Genomic DNA, 16,155 nt, shown 5'->3' with positions numbered 1-16,155 from the left:
GCCAAAGCATTCGACACCTGAAAGTTAACTGCATCTCCTTTAACATTGGAGAGAATGAGATCACTTACAATCTCAAAAGAACCACACAGGCGCATACCCAATTCAACCGCTGCCTCTGGACCGTGATCATTCTGAACACGTCTAACGATTTCAGGCAGGGCAGTCATAGACGGGGTGCCGAAACACCTTGTATAAACTGCCGCAAATGTTTTTCCCCAGCTGTCACAGTCAGCAAGTTCAGGAGTAATATCCTTCGGTAGAGTAATCGTTAACATTCTATGTTTATCAGCAGGAGTAGAATTCGGAAAAACCGCCTCCAGTTGATCAAACTTCTCTGCTAGCCAGAATGGGAAGTCATCGTTGTCAACAGGACGCGCACCAAAAACCGAATTTACCATCACTGGATTGAGACGCATACCGCCTCGTTCCATGGGAGCGGCCGCACCCCCCTGGGGACCACCAGGAAGATGTCGACCGATGTATTGCACTAAAGCACGAATCACGGAAATGGAAACTACATGCAGCCTGCGAATTTCAGCCAGGGTGCAAGCCCCGTGATTCGGGTGCGGGGTAAAGCCACCCAACGCAGGCCAATTAGTACCTGGAATTGAGAGTGGACCTAACCTCGCAGGGGACATAGAGTGGGGGAGGGCGCCATCAAACCAAACTCGATGCTGCCAATGATCAATAGGTATTTCCAATGCCCTGTACGGCGTATATTCAGCTGGGACATCTGAGGCGGTGTAGGAGTGGAACAAACCAGAATTAGCGTCCACAGCCGGAAACGTAACCCAAGAGTAAAACAACTCGTAAGGAAACGCCGGATCTGCACATACCACGAAAATCACAGCCATCCCATCTACTGGGACCTGGTACGTCTGAAGATGGTTGCGTACCGCTACGCGACTATGCTGCGCAATAGCCACCGCTGCCGCCATTACAGAACTGGAAACAAGAAAAAACAAAGAATACTTTGTAGCACAACTGGGTAGTAATCCAAAGAAACCGTTTAGGAAAGAATCAAGCTTGAATAAAGACCTATTTCAAGAAATAGGTAGGTTTCACCAACACCCCGTTTTCCGGAAACGGACGTGAAGGGGTTAAGGCATGAACGATAAACTACTCGAGTGTCATGATATAAGACCACCGAAACCGTTGGGCGCCATGTTGCAGGGTTTCTGTACTCACACAGAACTGTGCACAGAGGAGTGGAACCTCGGCAAATTAGGGTGTCCCAAAACTTACCTTAGCAACCAACTCACCCCTTACCGAGCTAGCTACAGTGTCTCATTGGACATATCAAACACCCAATGTTTAGACAAACCAGAACATGAACTTACAGTACCTCAGGGTACGTGGGACTCATGAACACTCTTTCGTTATATTATCATTACAAACCAGAACATGGAGTAAAGAAGACACATGTGCATTTGAAATGTTTATTTACTAATGCCGTCTTCTCAGGCGCAGTATCTTTGATAATACAAGTATACTTATTATCAGTAGCAAAATTATCAGCATAGTTACTAAGACATAAAAAGCGAATGGTGACAGCATGTTAACATGCTGTAATGAATAAGAGTTAACAACACTTATATCTCACCCTCCCTAACACATATATTATATTATTATCTAAGAAGGTCTCTTTGGGTTGTTTTAGGGCGGGCCCATACCTTAGTGTCCTAGCATGAAGGAATCACATCAGCATACACCAGCTCTCTCTGCATGTGCACCGCATCAAGTGTGTTAACAATTCTCGTGCAAAGCAATATCAATCCCGCCTCAAGCCCAAGTTGGCAAAGGCTGCACTTGTGTTATGACTATGAAGGCGTGGAGATCAGAACTCATAACAATTCCATATCGTGTTGCTCCTGAAACTTCAGCACTCTCCGTGCAGACATGTTTTATTAAACAAAGCAGATATCAGAGCAATAATATATTATTCTCACATTCACCACGGCAAACTACTAGGTTGAAAGCTAAGTCAACAAATGAGGGTCGTGTGCAGAAGTTGCAAGAAAGGAAAAATGGCGTTTAAATCTCAAACGTACCTATGCTAACTTAACACGATATAGGGATATATAGGAGTTATACAACAGTGGTAGGCGGACTCTTTGTGTTCTTCCGACGAGAAAGGAGACGATCCATTCCAGCGCCTTCTCCTGGATTCCGACTTTGCTGAGGCGCTGCACTAGGGTGCGGTGGCAGACCGTGTCGAAAGCCGCGGAGAGGTCTAGGAGGATGAGGGCCGCTGTTTCCCCGTTGTCCATCAGGGCTCGGATGTCGTCAGTGGCGGCGATGAGGGCGGTCTCGGTGCTGTGGTTGGCACGGAATCCAGACTGCGATGGGTCGAGGGATCCATTCGTCTCGAGGAAGGCGGCCAGCTGTTTGTTGACGGTCTTCTCGATGACTTTGGCTGGGAACGGGAGTAGAGAGATGGGGCGGTAATTCTTGAGTTCGGTGGGGTCTGCTGTAGGTTTCTTCAGTAGAGCGCTGAGTTCGGCGTGCTTCCAGCTCTCGGGGAAGGTGGCGGTGTCGAATGAGGTGTTGATGATGTCCCGCAGGTGGGGAGCGATGACCGCGTCGGCTTTGTTGAAGACGTGGTGAGGGCAGGGGTCGGTCGGAGATCCGGAGTGGACATAGTCACCAATATGTGAGTCTTTATACTATGATTATAATGAAAGTCCTGATGTGAAGAGCCAGGAGGAGGCATATTGCCACAAGGCATGATGGAAAACACGCACACACATCCACCAAACTAACCCTCCCCTACTCATCTAAATCAACTCCTGTAGAATATATATGTTGGCACTGATGAAACAACACCATGTGGGATAGAGGTGCTGTGTGAGTCCTAGGCATGAATATAAAGAGGGTACGTAATTTCTTTCTTTCTCTTTCTTTCCTCTGGTAGCATGCTATTATTCCGTTGCCATTTTACATCTTTTTCTTTCTCTTGCCTTATTTCGATTTTTTATAGATTGTCTTTAATTGTTGTTTTCTGTTTCTGCATTGCTTCCTCATTTCCTTTACCTTAATCTTGTTACTCTTCTTTGTTCTTGTTTTTTATCTAGGTTGTCATTATCAGTTCTTTTTCTATTTCATAGGTTATACTTTCTTTTCATTTGATCTTTTCCTTAGATTTCCTTTCTGTAGCCGGCCTTCCTTCATTTAATTTGTTTACCATCTGATTGTTTCTTCCTGCCTCGTGATATTTTATTTATTTTATTTTATTTTCAAAGTTTTATATAGTGCGAACAAGATCCTTACAGATATCAGAGCGCTTTACATAGATATGGGATATAAAGACAAAAGAATACTTGACAAGGCGTTTAGTGCAAAGAAGAGCTGCAGGTTATCAATAGAGAACAGTACAAGGTAACAAAGGTGCATAGGTGGTCAGGCCAGTCAATGTAATAAAAAGGAGAAATAATGAGTCTCAAGATTTCCTCAGCCTATATTCATGTGAATTTAGCCAAGATGATCGATTTGACCTCTTTTTTGAAGGATGCTGTGGATGAGATAAGTCTGGCTTCTGGAGGGAGGGCATTCCAGATCATGGGTGCCATCCCTGAGAAGGAGCGTATATACGTCTTTTTCTTGTGGAATCTTTGTGGTTTCAAAAGGAGAGTTTCTGCGCTTCTTGTGGCTCTTGAGCCACCCGAAATTGTCAATTACTGAGCGAGGTAACTGGGCGAATTGTGGTGTAAGGCCTTATGTGTAATGCACGCGATTTTCAGGTGTATTCTGGCTTCGTATGGTTACCAATTCAGGGATTTTAAGTCAGGAGAGATGTGTGAGCGTTTTTTTGATCCAGTGATGAGTCTCGCTGCAGTATTAATAGAGGCTCTTAGGAGTGCAGTTGTCGATAAGGGGAGGCCGCACAGGGCGACACTTCCATAATCAATCCGATGGATAACTAGGGCTTGGACAGCAGTCCTGAAGTCATTGGCTGGGAGGAAGGGTTTCAGCTTCCTCAAGGTAATAATTTGGAAATTAGCTCCCTTCGTTACATTGCTGATATGATGTTGCATATTGAGATTGCAGTCAAGGGTTATGCCTAAAGATTTTGATGATAGGTTGAACGTGTGCAGTGAGATGTTTAAGCCAATCCTGAGCGATGGGGACTTTGAAGGGAGGTGCTATTAGGAGGAATTCCGTTTTTAGAGCATTAAGTTTGAGATGATTCTCGGCCAGCCATGTCTGTGTGTTCCTAAGCGTTGAGTTGAGTAGTTTGATGTCTTTGTAGTTTAAGGTAGAGTTGGGTATCGTCTGCATACGTGTGAAATTGCACATTAGATGCTTGAACCAGTGCGGTGAGTGGTTCCATGACTAGATTGAACAATGTTGGGGATAGGGATGATCCTTGTGGGACACCTAGTGTTACTGGAACGGGTGTGGACATAGTGTTGTTTATCTTGAATTCCTGATTCCGGTTATGAAGAAAGGAGGTAAACCACTTGAGTACTGTCCCTGAAATACCCATTCTGATATTCAACAGATCGAGTAAGTTCTCGTGTTTGACCGTGTCGAAGGCTGATGAGAAGTCAAGTAGGATGAGGAGGCAAATACCATTCTGATCAAGAATTTGAAGCACGTCCTCAATTATGTGTGGCATAGCTGATTCCGTGCTGTGGCCTGCTTGGAAGCCTGATTGGTGTGAGTTGAGGAGGTCAAAGTGCTCAATGTTATTTGTCAGTCGGAGGTGAACACATTTTTCTAACAATTTGGCCAAGGTAGGGATATTGGAGATAGGGCGATAGTTGTTTGGGTCGGTAGGGTCTGCTGTGGGTTTCTTAAGTATGGCCGATACTTGTCCCACTTTGTGGGAGTCCGGGACGCATCCTTGTTGAAGTGAACTGTTAATGATTTTGGTCCAGGGCGGGAGAAGCCATGGGATAAAGTCCTTTACAGTGGTTGCAGGTAGAGGGTCAGAGAGTTGATTGGAGAGCTTCAGGGTACTGAGGATCTTGCCTATAGATTCTTCCGTGTACGTATCAAAGGACGACCATGTAGCCTTGTTTTTTAGGTCAATTGGTGTTTTGCTGAGGGGGCTGGAGTATAGGCTTAGATCAGTGAGGAGATCATTCTTGATGTTATCAGTTTTTTGGTTAAAGAAATTTGAGAATTCTTCACAGGACGTAAGAGTGCTAGTTGTGTTATGTAGTCATTGAGGTTCTTCCCTGGATTGAGTTTTGATTAACTCAAATAGTTTTTTGGCTATTTTTTTGCTTGATCCAGTTGGTGGCTAAAGATATCTGCTTTTGAGCGTTTGATTTTTCTAAAGTAAGCGTTTCTCTTTTTCTTAAGTGTTTTAAGGTGCATAGCCGAAGGGGCTGATCTCCAATTGCGTTCCGCCAGTCTCATAGCTCGTCTATCTTCGATAAGCAGCCCGTCGTACCATGGTTTTGAGTTTTTAGAGGAGACTCTCTTTAACTGAAGGGGGGCAACTACGTTGACTATCGTGGTCATTGACTTGAGGTAGTGATCGGTGAGAACCTAAACATCGGAGGTGCCGGTATGGGGTAGGAGAAGATTGTAACTGGGAGAAGGTGAAGAGTTGGGATTGAGTTTCTTCAGGTCTCTTTTCCAGACCTTGAGTTTGGAGGATTGAACCCGGCTGAGGTTCACGTTTTCATTGATGAAGAATGTGATAATGTGGTGGTCAGACCAGTCACAGGGTTGGATTGAGTCGAGTTGGGTGGCGTCACCTTTGGAGATGATTAGATCCAGGATAGAGCCTTTGTCGTGAGTAGGGCTGTTGCAGATTTGGGTGAGGTCTAGAGCGCTGAGGAAGTTTTTGAGACTATTGACCACAGAGTCGTTGTGGTCATTCCAATGAAGGTTGAAATCACCAAGGAATATTTGTGTGTTTTGTCGGCCAGAGTTCGTTGTGATCATGTCCATGAGGTGTTCAGTGAAGGTGAGGTTGTCTCCTGGTGGGTGGTAGATAATATGCAGAGAGCATCCTGGATTGCCCTCACTGTTGACGTCGAGGCAGATGTGTTCACAGGAGGAGAATATAGGGGAGATGGCTCTAGTTACTGAGAGGTTGCTCCGGTGAATACATGCGATTCCACCTCCTGTCTTGCCAGTCCTATCCAATCTGATGATGTGACAGTTAGGGGGTACTAGAATGTCAATGAGTGGGGAGGAAGATTCTGTAAACCAGGTATCGGTAAGTATGGTCAGGTCAAGGTCAAGTGCGATAATGAGGTTGGCTATGTCAGATGCGTCTAGGGGCAGATCTAAAGTTTAGTAGTGTGCATTTGAGCCGCGGAGTGACGAGGGAGGAGGTGGGGTCCAGAGTGAGGGTGACTTTTTAAAGATTATTGGAGACTGTACCTCTATTGTTTTGTGTGGGGGACCTGTGAGGGTTGGGGTGGATAGTAGGGATGGGAAGGTGTGTGGTGGCTATGTGGGTGCTAGACCTCTCAGCTAAATACCTCACTGCCGACAATCTCATCCTCATAAGCACTCTGGAGTGTCGATTGGTATTCATTATCAAGGTCCTAGATGATTTTGAAACCCCAATGTACACTGCATGCCAAGTCACTTGGATTTAATAATTTTCGCTTGATTTCATTTTAGTTTTCACTCTGCTATTGCATCCTTTTTTCATTCCTGTCTTATTACACAACTTTAGTGTCCATTTTGAATAAGAGATTAATTCTCACAAATTTTATTTTGCAGGAAGGCACTCTATGAATTGTTTCCATACAATTGCAATATGATTGGACTGGATTCCTTGGCTGACCCCTCTGATTCATGGGAAATTGTCGAAACAATTGGTAAAGGCACTTATGGCAAGGTCTACAAGGTCAATAGCAAGAAAGATGGGAGCCAGGCGGCAGTAAAGATTTTGGATCCTGTTAGTGTAAGTAGAAGATTGTGTTTTTCTGACGTGAGTAATTATTGAAAAAGAAAATATAAGAAAAATGAAAGCCTATGCTATCATGTTGCTATAATTTTCATTCTGCTTTTTATTCCTTCCCAAAGAGAAATTGTTGTAACAGATGTAAAATTATCATGCCACATTGGTGTGTTTTGTGGTATCAACGAGGTTCTTGAAAGAGGCTGTACATGCACTGAGTTTTTCCTTTTGACCTTATCTAACAGTGACTGGTTGTTCCATTGAAAGACAGCAGTTAGAGAAAGACAGACTCTGAGGACTCCAGAAGTTGTGAAGGTGAAGACCCCTCCACAGATTCTTCCATTTTGAAATTTCTTCGAGACTTCTCCTTCAGTCACTGATGAAGGTGTAATGAGGCTTTTTCCTTAACCCCTTGGCTGCCCTCATGACCTAAATATATGTCATGAAAAGGTGTCGTCAGGATACCCTTATGTCATGCTTTTTTGTGAATATGGGCCGGCACCAGCTCAATCCTCTTTTATCTGTTGAAGGGAAGATGGTTAGAGAAGATGGCAGGAGGAGCATCCCAGTTTCTTCCACTCTCCTTCCCACCAACCATGCCACCCTAATTACAGATCAATTGAACAAAAAGCCAGATGCTGTGTGAATTTTATATTCATCTATAATGTGATGTGTTTCTGTGTTCCAGTGAGGAACCAGATACTGTGTGGATCTTTTCTTAGAAAAACCCAAACAGCGTTTGACCTCTTTCTGGGGCGCAGACACATACATCTGAGCCCCATTGAGGAGCTGTATGCTGTTTGAATTTTTTCATAGGCCAAAAAAAAAAATCAAACAGTGCCTGGGTCCTTGGTAGGACACAGTCAAACATATCACATTAAGATAAAGATAAAATCAACAAAGCATCTGACTAATTGCTATGGCACACAGTGACCAAAACACAGGTACCATAGAAAGGAATTTCATTCGCAGTTGCTTTCCAAATTTGCAAAACGCACTGTGTCGAATTTATCACTGATGGGCATCCTAAATCCATTAAAGCCCATACATGTCTGTTAGCTCTATGCTTAGTAGATACTGAGAAACAAAATTGGGGGCCAAGCCTTGGCAGGGTTGTGTCCCTGCATCAGAGAGATTGTACAGACAAGCCATTGTTTAAGGTAAGAATGGCTAAACATCTGACAAATGTCAAGGTTACTGTGATCTACCTTCCAGCCAATCAGGGTGAGGGGGGTCTGGTGCATAGTGATAGAAACATTAGGCTGTGTAAATGCTATAAATATATGGTGGTGGTATATTTCCTTACAGCTCAGGAGTGATATCTGTGACTCCTTGAAAGGCACCCTAAAAAGGCACTTTGCTTGCAGTTGCTTTCTAAAGTTTCCATCACCTGTGGGCATCCTGAATCCATAGTATATCCATACAGAACAAATTTGGGTTTTAAGCCTTGGCAGGGATAGGTACAGCATGAGGGAGTTGAGAAGGAATTATCTTCTCTTTGGAAAAAAATGGCTGAATCTGTTCAGTGTGTTAGACCTGCCAGCTACTCAGGGTAAGAGAGGTCTAGTTTTTCACCAGTAGATTCCTTGGGTCATATAGAATTAGAAAATATGCTGTGCCTGATTTAGAGCTTGGAGTACAGGCACTCTTTCAAAAATGTGACGGATATCCCGTCTGCCTCATTACAAGTTCCTTGTATCGTAATGGCACATCCCTACCACTCTAATACAAGTGCATTACATCATAATGCATTTGTAAAAGATGGATGGGCTCACGAAGAAATATGGATTAAACTACATCATTCGTGTAAAACAAAAGACCTAACATTATTTTGGGGTTTTATTAATAATCTTGATCATGGTTCACTCAGAGGGAACAGTGCTAATATTGGAGAATCACGTTGGGCTTCTCATATCAAGAATCTCTACACAGCCCCCACGACTGTTTATTCTAATTCCAATAGTGTTTTCCAAAAACCAAAAACATCGGAAAGTACAGAATATAAAAAATCGTATCCAGAGCACTACAACATTCAAACAAAACTAAAGGCTGTGGATTCAAGTTCTGATGCCTATGATTCCTACAATTTAGAAGTCAATGACGTTTGGACGACAGATCGTGTTAAGAAGGCAATAAGTAAGATCAGATCTAACGGTGCGCCGGGACCAAACGGATTCCCTAATTCTGTGTTTAAGGCAAATCTTAATCACTGGCCTGAGGTTATAACATATTTATTTAATGATGTTCTTAAGACTGGTACTGTTCCTGAGTCATGGCAAGGAAGCATTATACAGCCAATATATAAAAGCCGTCCACATGAAAATCCCGTCAATTACCGATTAATTGCCCTAACGGATGTAGAGGCAAAAATATATGCTTTATTGATTTAAAAGCTGCTTTTGACTCTGTACCTCGAGACTTATTTTGGGCTAAGCTCTGGAATTGCGGCCTTCCAAGTCATTTATTAGACATGATTAAACCTTTATATACTGATACGTGGGTTCAGATTAAAGTCGGCGATGGCAGACATACTACACGCCGGGTGGAAACTAATACAGGCTTGAAGCAAGGCTGTGTATTAGCCCCCAGTCATTTTAATCTTTTTATGTCTGATCTACCATCTCATTTTAATGATGTTAATGCTCACTCTCCAACTATACAAGGTAAAGAGATTAAATATTTGCAATATGCTGACGATACAATATTACTGAGTCACACGGTCGTAGGTTTAAAAAGAATAGTTTATTCTTTTAATCAATATATTACACGGGTCTTAAAATAAATACTAAAAAGACAAAAATTATGACTATAGGAGGAAAGAAAGTAGGTTCAAAAGTATGGAACATTAAAGGGCTGTTTATTGAATCAGTAAAATCGTACAAATACCTGGGAATTACATTTGATGAGAATATGTCATTTAGGCAGCATTATAGCAACCTTGAGGCAAAGGCAACTTCGCTATCATTTGCATTTAGAAAGTTAAGGGATAAGTTATTATGCCCAAGCTATGAGCACTTGCTGAAGGTCATGAAAGCTAAACTGATTTCATCTTTGGAATACGGTTCGATGATCTTCAGTGGCAAAGATGCAAGAATATTAGATGACATCCAGATAAAAGTTTATAAATCAGTTTACAGGATTCCCAGTTATATAGGCCGTGCCAACGTAAGATTAGAATTTGGACAAAAAAGACAAACTTTGGCTCGGCAAGCTACTTATTTCAAATCTTTACTATCAATATCACGATCAGAAGAAGGTTCTCTCTAATGTCAGTGTTGGCATGAGATTCTGAGGAGTGATCATGCAAGAATTAGGAAGTGGGTAGTTGCTCTTCAGGAATTTGACTTCAATGTAGAGTATATGCCAGGGTCTTGTAACATTTTCGCCGATTGTTTGTCTAGGCTTGGTGGTTGTTCTGAGGTCCAGGATTGTCTTGAAGAGGATGATAATTTTGCTGGTGAGGATGTTGAGGAAGATTTTAAGGTTTGTTGGAGCAGTGAAGTTTTGGAGTGCCTTAGTACTGATCCCACTTTAATACAAGTCATGGCCTATATAAGTGATGGATGGTGTGACAAATGTGATTGTTCTGACCTACTCAAGGGGTTTTGGTGTGTGAAGGATGAGTTAACTCTAATGTGTGGTATACTTTTGAGAGGAAGCAGGCTTGTGGTGCCTGAGAAATTACGTAAAAGGTTGGTGGCTAATGCCCATGGTAGCCATATGGGTATAGCAAAGACTAAGGAGAGGATTAGGGAGGCATATTGGTGGCCTGCCATGGATGTATATATTTAAATAATTGTGCGCAACTGTTCTCAGTGTGCTAGCAGTGATAAAATACTTAAGTGTAGAAGACAAGCTATGGTGATCAGGAAACAAGTTAGTGGTCCCTGGTTTGATATTGCTGTTGATATTTTGGGTCCAGTGAACATAAGGACACCGGATAGGTATCTTCTTGTCTGTGTTTACTTGTTCTCTAGGTGGCCAGAGGTAAACATTTTTAACTCTGTTGATTCTGGCACTGTTGTTAATTATTTGGAGGAACTTTTTGAGAGGGAAGAATTACCAGCCTGTATCTTGTCTGACAACGGATTCCAATTTACCTCCATTGTTGTGGAAAGGTTCCTGAGTGAAAGAGAATTAAGCATAAGCGGGCTGCGTTGTATCATCCAGAGTACAATGGTGTTGTAGAAAGATTTGTGAAAGTGCTGAAAGAAGTAATGTAATTGGCTGTAGTCTCTGGTGGTGACTGGGAGGATGCTATAAAGAAAAAGGTGCGTGAGTACAGATTCACTCCACATAGCTCAAATGGAGTTTCACCGTTCAGATTGTTTAGAGGGAGACTGGCTAATACCCAAGTCACTCCTCTCTGGCTAACGTCTAGGAGAAAGGAGGCAGGTGGAGTTGTGGGCTGTCCTAATGTGTGGAAAGACAGAGAGTTTGAGAGGATGGAGAAGAGGAAAATGTGTTTTGATGTAAGGAAAGCTGTGAAGAAAACAGTTGTTGGAGTTGGTGACTTGGTTAGGGTAAAACTTCCCAAGAGAAAAGTTGGTATGTCAAAGTTTGGACAGCCAATAAAAGTTATCAAACTTTTGGGCAATGCTGTCAAAACTTAAAATCATAGAGTTTGGAATCTCAACAGGATAGTAAGTGTCTACCACAATGCTCAAGTAAGGAAGGGCATGAAGAATTTTCTCGTGCCCCACACGTTTTAGGAAGTAAGTCCATTAGACAAAAAAGGGTTCCTCTTTGCTTAAAAGATTGCGTTTCTCAATTGTTTTTTGTTTTGGTTATTTTCATTTTGTTTTTACATTTGTTTCTGTTGTTGTATTGCTGGGTAAGGGGGGAGGTGATGTGGTATTCTTGCGTTAACTAAGTTCTACCTTGTTACCAAGGTTTCCTGTTCCATTATAGAATGTGCTTTCCTTAGGAATTTTGATGCTTTTATATTAGTCAGTTGCAGCTAGTACTTGGAGGATGAGGTTTCTATGAATGTAACCTGGATTAAAGGAACCAACTACAAGGTCTTTGTGTGTCCTTGTTCTTACTTCGTGATGCTCTCCACCTCACAGGGCTAACAAAAAAGAAGGCCCTAGGCCCTGATGTGGTACCCCGGACCTGTACATTTCAAACAGGGACACCTGGGTACCGACCCTCACCGCTGTCATTATTGCTGCAGCTGAGTCCGGCTGTCCGGATTTCTGGGCACTATCTACAATTGTACCAGTTTTCAAAAAGGGAGACTGGGAGAGTACCCATTGTTATAGGCCGATCACAGTACTGGATTCAGTGATAAATGTGGTAGGCCCCATGGTTCTTAATAGACTCTTTACTTGGGCAGAGGACAATAACATTCTGTCTGACATCCAATATGTGTTTTGCCAGGGTGGATCCACAGTGGACCAAAGTTTAAAACTGTACATGGTACTTAGCAAGTACACTGTTGCATGCCCCACACAGTGTATTTAGCCTTCATGGACCTGTCCTCAGCTTTCGACCTTGTTAATAGATCGAAGCTTTGACCGATAATGTTGCCCTTAGGAGTTAGCCCAGATATTGTAAATTTTTTGAGGGACTTACACAGAGATACCAAGGCGGTGGTACGATATACTAGGGACCTGAGAGTCACCCGCCAGCTCTCAATTGAGAGAGGGGTTTGACAGGGGAGTATTCTGGCTCCCTTTCTTTTTAATTTGACATCAACAACTTGGAGCAGACCCTTGTGAAGCTGAAAACTGACTGTCCACAGGTAGGTTGGCAGAGCCTTCCTGTACTACTGTATGCAGTCACCGCCGTTTTCATGTCTAGGACAGCTAGGGGTTTGCAAACGTTATTGAATTAATTTGCCCATTTTATGGAGGGCCTGGACTTTCTGGTGAATAACAACAAATGCTTCATAATGCAAGTAGGCTCACTCCCCAATAAACCTTATACCTTTGCTGTGGGATCGACACCGGTCCCTAAGACTGATGTCTTTTCATATTTGGGAGAAGTGTTTGATGCTGCCATGACCAGGCGTCCCCTCATCAGTAGGAAAGGAGGAGACTTTGTAAGGGCCAACACTGCCATTTTCAATTTTTCATCAAGGTTGGGCAGTAGACGTATCTGGCCCTCTTGAAGATTTATAAGGCCAAGTGTATCACTAAGGTGGCTTATGGTAGCGAGATTTGTGGTTATACGGAGCATGAGGAACTCCAAGTTGTTGGAAATACTTGTTTAAAACGTCTTTTATGTTTACCACAGTGCATCCCCTCTATCTTAGTCCACAAAGTACTGGGGTTGGCTTTTCTCTCTGACTTTCTGTCTAATCTCCCCATCATTGTGGATGAACTTGTGGCTAAAGGAGGGTATTACCCTAATAAGGACATTTTAACTGATTGCTTCTCCCTGGATTACTATTACCATATTCCCTGGCTCAAGTATGTAAGGGACGGTCTTGCTCACCAGGGAAGGGTTGATTTATTTATCAACCCTGAGAGTATGTGCAGAAGAGACTGGGGCTGAGTGAAGGAGATTTTTTTAAATGGCAGATGGACAGGGAAGAAGGGGAGCTGAAGAAGCCTAGTTTGCACAAGCATTTTCCATTGAAAACTGTGCCATCAACCAAGCCCTTTCTCTTATGACTTAAAAGTTCCCATGATTGTTTTCTACTGCCTAGGTTCCGTTTCGACCTTTTTCATTACTTCCTGGCGCACCCTGGTGGGGCACATAGGGGACAGAGCCTTCCTGCCTGTGGTTGTGATATGAAGTCTTCACAGGAGATGATGCATTTTTTGATGTTCTGCAGATTCTACAAGGTACCTAGAAAATCTTATCTTATTCCCATTTTAAAGAAGGTCAATTTTAGACAGGGCAGACCATTGTTTATCTTTTACAAATGCTTACCAGCAACTCTGTGTTACATGTCCTTAGCTTCTTGAGGTCCGCAGACAAGCTAAGACCTAGCTGTGATTAATTGACGTGGCCGAGTCCTTAAAGAAAATTGTGTGACTGTGAGCTACATAACTGTTCCGGTCAATGTTTCAGTCAGTTTTGATCCTTGTAACCTAGCAGGCAGGTGTTCTTGAATTGAACTGCTAAAGGTACATTATATGGTTTTTAACTATATATATTTTTGTCTTATTTATAATTGTTATCATTGTAGATAGTCTTAAATGAAGCTGGATGATTTTAAGAGAAACTTTGGTACACTGAAATGTATAGTGGATCGCAAATTGAGTTTAGCACCTTTCTCCCCTTCTCTTTGACTTTAACTGTAATTGTCAAATCATTCACCATTTTTATTTCGAACTGGTAACCACTTCATCTTCTTGCATTGTACTGTAACTTCTTTTATTTTCTTGTACTTTTATGGTCTATCTCGATCGATCGAATAAAGTTTTGTGACGATGAAGATGATTTATTTAAAAATATCTGAAATTATGATAATTTGAAAAATAATTAACTTATTTATATATATATATATATATACAATACATTATATATATACATTTATATATATGTATAAACAGTTAAAATAAAGGTAATAATTTTTCAATTATAATACTTAAAATGAATCTAATTTAACAAATAAATAATTAAATATAAATAAATATGATTATTCTTAAAAACAAATGAAAACATAATATTAAGTAATATTTTGAAAAAGGCACACAAAAATATAAATATATATATGATATATGTATAATAAAAAAGAACTAAAATGATAAAATGTAATCATCAAATCATTATAATTACATTTTTAAAACACATTAGGAATCTTCATATTCCTCAAGAAAAAATACAAAATAAAACCCTAATATAAAATAACAATAAAAATATATTGTAAAATAGTCACACCAATATATTTAAAAACAAAAAGTAATATTACAATAAAATAAATACAAAAATGTACCCAAAATAAAAAACACATATAACAAAATTCTCCAACAGTTAATGAAAATAGATGTATCTGCAACAGCAATAGAACAATAACTTCAATTCTGCACCCAACAGATTTAACATAAAAATTGGGAAATAAATATCAAACAATTAAACTTCATTGACATAAAAATTGAACCAAAAACTGAAATAATAGAAAATTAAAATAACATTCCAAATTTAAAAAAAAGTGAAACAGATATTAGCATTTCGGGGCATAAAATTGACTACTTAAACCTTAACCGAAGTAACAGTAGGGAAAGTATTGCACTATGGAAATTTACAACTTCCAATCCAACAAAATCAACGGTAGGGAAAGTATTGGACTTTAAGGGGTTTTATTTACTATTCCCACTCCAGCTTAAGAAATAGTAGGGAAAGCCCTGGAATTTGGAGGGCCCAACTTAAGCAACAGTAAATAAAGTTGAGACTTTTGTGGGATCAGATTTACAATTCCCACTTCAATCGAAGCAATAGATGGGAAAGGTTTAGACTATGCAAGGGTAATATTTACTATTCCCACTCTAATTTAAGCAACAAAAGGGAAAGCATTGGATTTTGGAGTGGTCAGGTTTATCATTCACAATCCAACCAAAGCAACATTGTTGAAAAAATTGGATTTTGAAGGGGGAAGGTTTACTATACCCACACAATTTAAGCAGCAGAAGGGATAGGGTTGGACTTTAAAGGTGGCCCACGTCATTTACTGGTGGATGAGATATTCGCCTCTATCATGTTATCACCAAGTTTGCTACAGACCTGCTTCTTTGAAGGCCAACGCGTGGTAACAAACATGATGGTGGATTTGAAGTATGTTTAAAATTACCAACGTTGTTGCTTTCTGACTTTTTACTTTTCATAAACATGTGTTTGATTAATTGTATAATTACATTTGCATTAATAATTTTTTTAAATATTGAAAAACAAAATGGACAAATTTAGACCCAAACCTAGACGTCGATTAGGATGGCGTCCGTCCGCAACCCCCGAGGTGGAGGGACCGCCGTAGGGGCAGTGGCGTTCCCTCCATCGGAATTAGGATGTGACCGCCACCCTGGCGGTCACATCCCGTATAGTTAACATTGCGGCGGGTGCTGCTTAAAGCAGCACCCGCCGCAATGTTAAATATGCATGCTTTGCATTTGCATGCACAAAGCGGCAGGCACCGCGCGTTGGCTGCCGCTTTGTGCATGCAAATGCAGGGGGGTACCCCCCATGTGCACCCCCCACCCCCTGACACCCTGGGGGCCCACAATGGCCCCCCAGAAGCAAATCTCCACATGCTTTTCCACACACATGTTTGCACATAAATCGTAATTTGGCTGGCGGTGTCTTGCAGACACCGCCACCAAATTGCGGTCAAC

At 41.5% G+C, this 16,155-nt stretch overlaps 1 protein-coding gene across 1 annotated transcript in view; it reads left to right on the top strand.

Annotated features, from left to right (window-relative positions):
- The window catches only part of MYO3B (myosin IIIB), a 2,563,893-nt gene that overhangs the window by 141,988 nt on the left and 2,405,750 nt on the right, over window positions 1-16,155 (top strand). Inside the window, exon 2 of the mRNA XM_078681588.1 lies at window positions 6,694-6,877. Coding sequence (XP_078537714.1) covers window positions 6,694-6,877 — 184 coding nt within the window. The remainder of the gene's footprint in view (window positions 1-6,693; window positions 6,878-16,155) is intronic.

This window comes from Lissotriton helveticus, chromosome 3_1 (genome assembly GCF_964261635.1).
Source record: "Lissotriton helveticus chromosome 3_1, aLisHel1.1, whole genome shotgun sequence".
Classification (NCBI taxonomy): Eukaryota; Metazoa; Chordata; class Amphibia; order Caudata; family Salamandridae; genus Lissotriton; species Lissotriton helveticus.
Note: the sequence above shows the minus strand (reverse complement) of the source record. Positions and strands in the feature narration are given on the sequence as shown.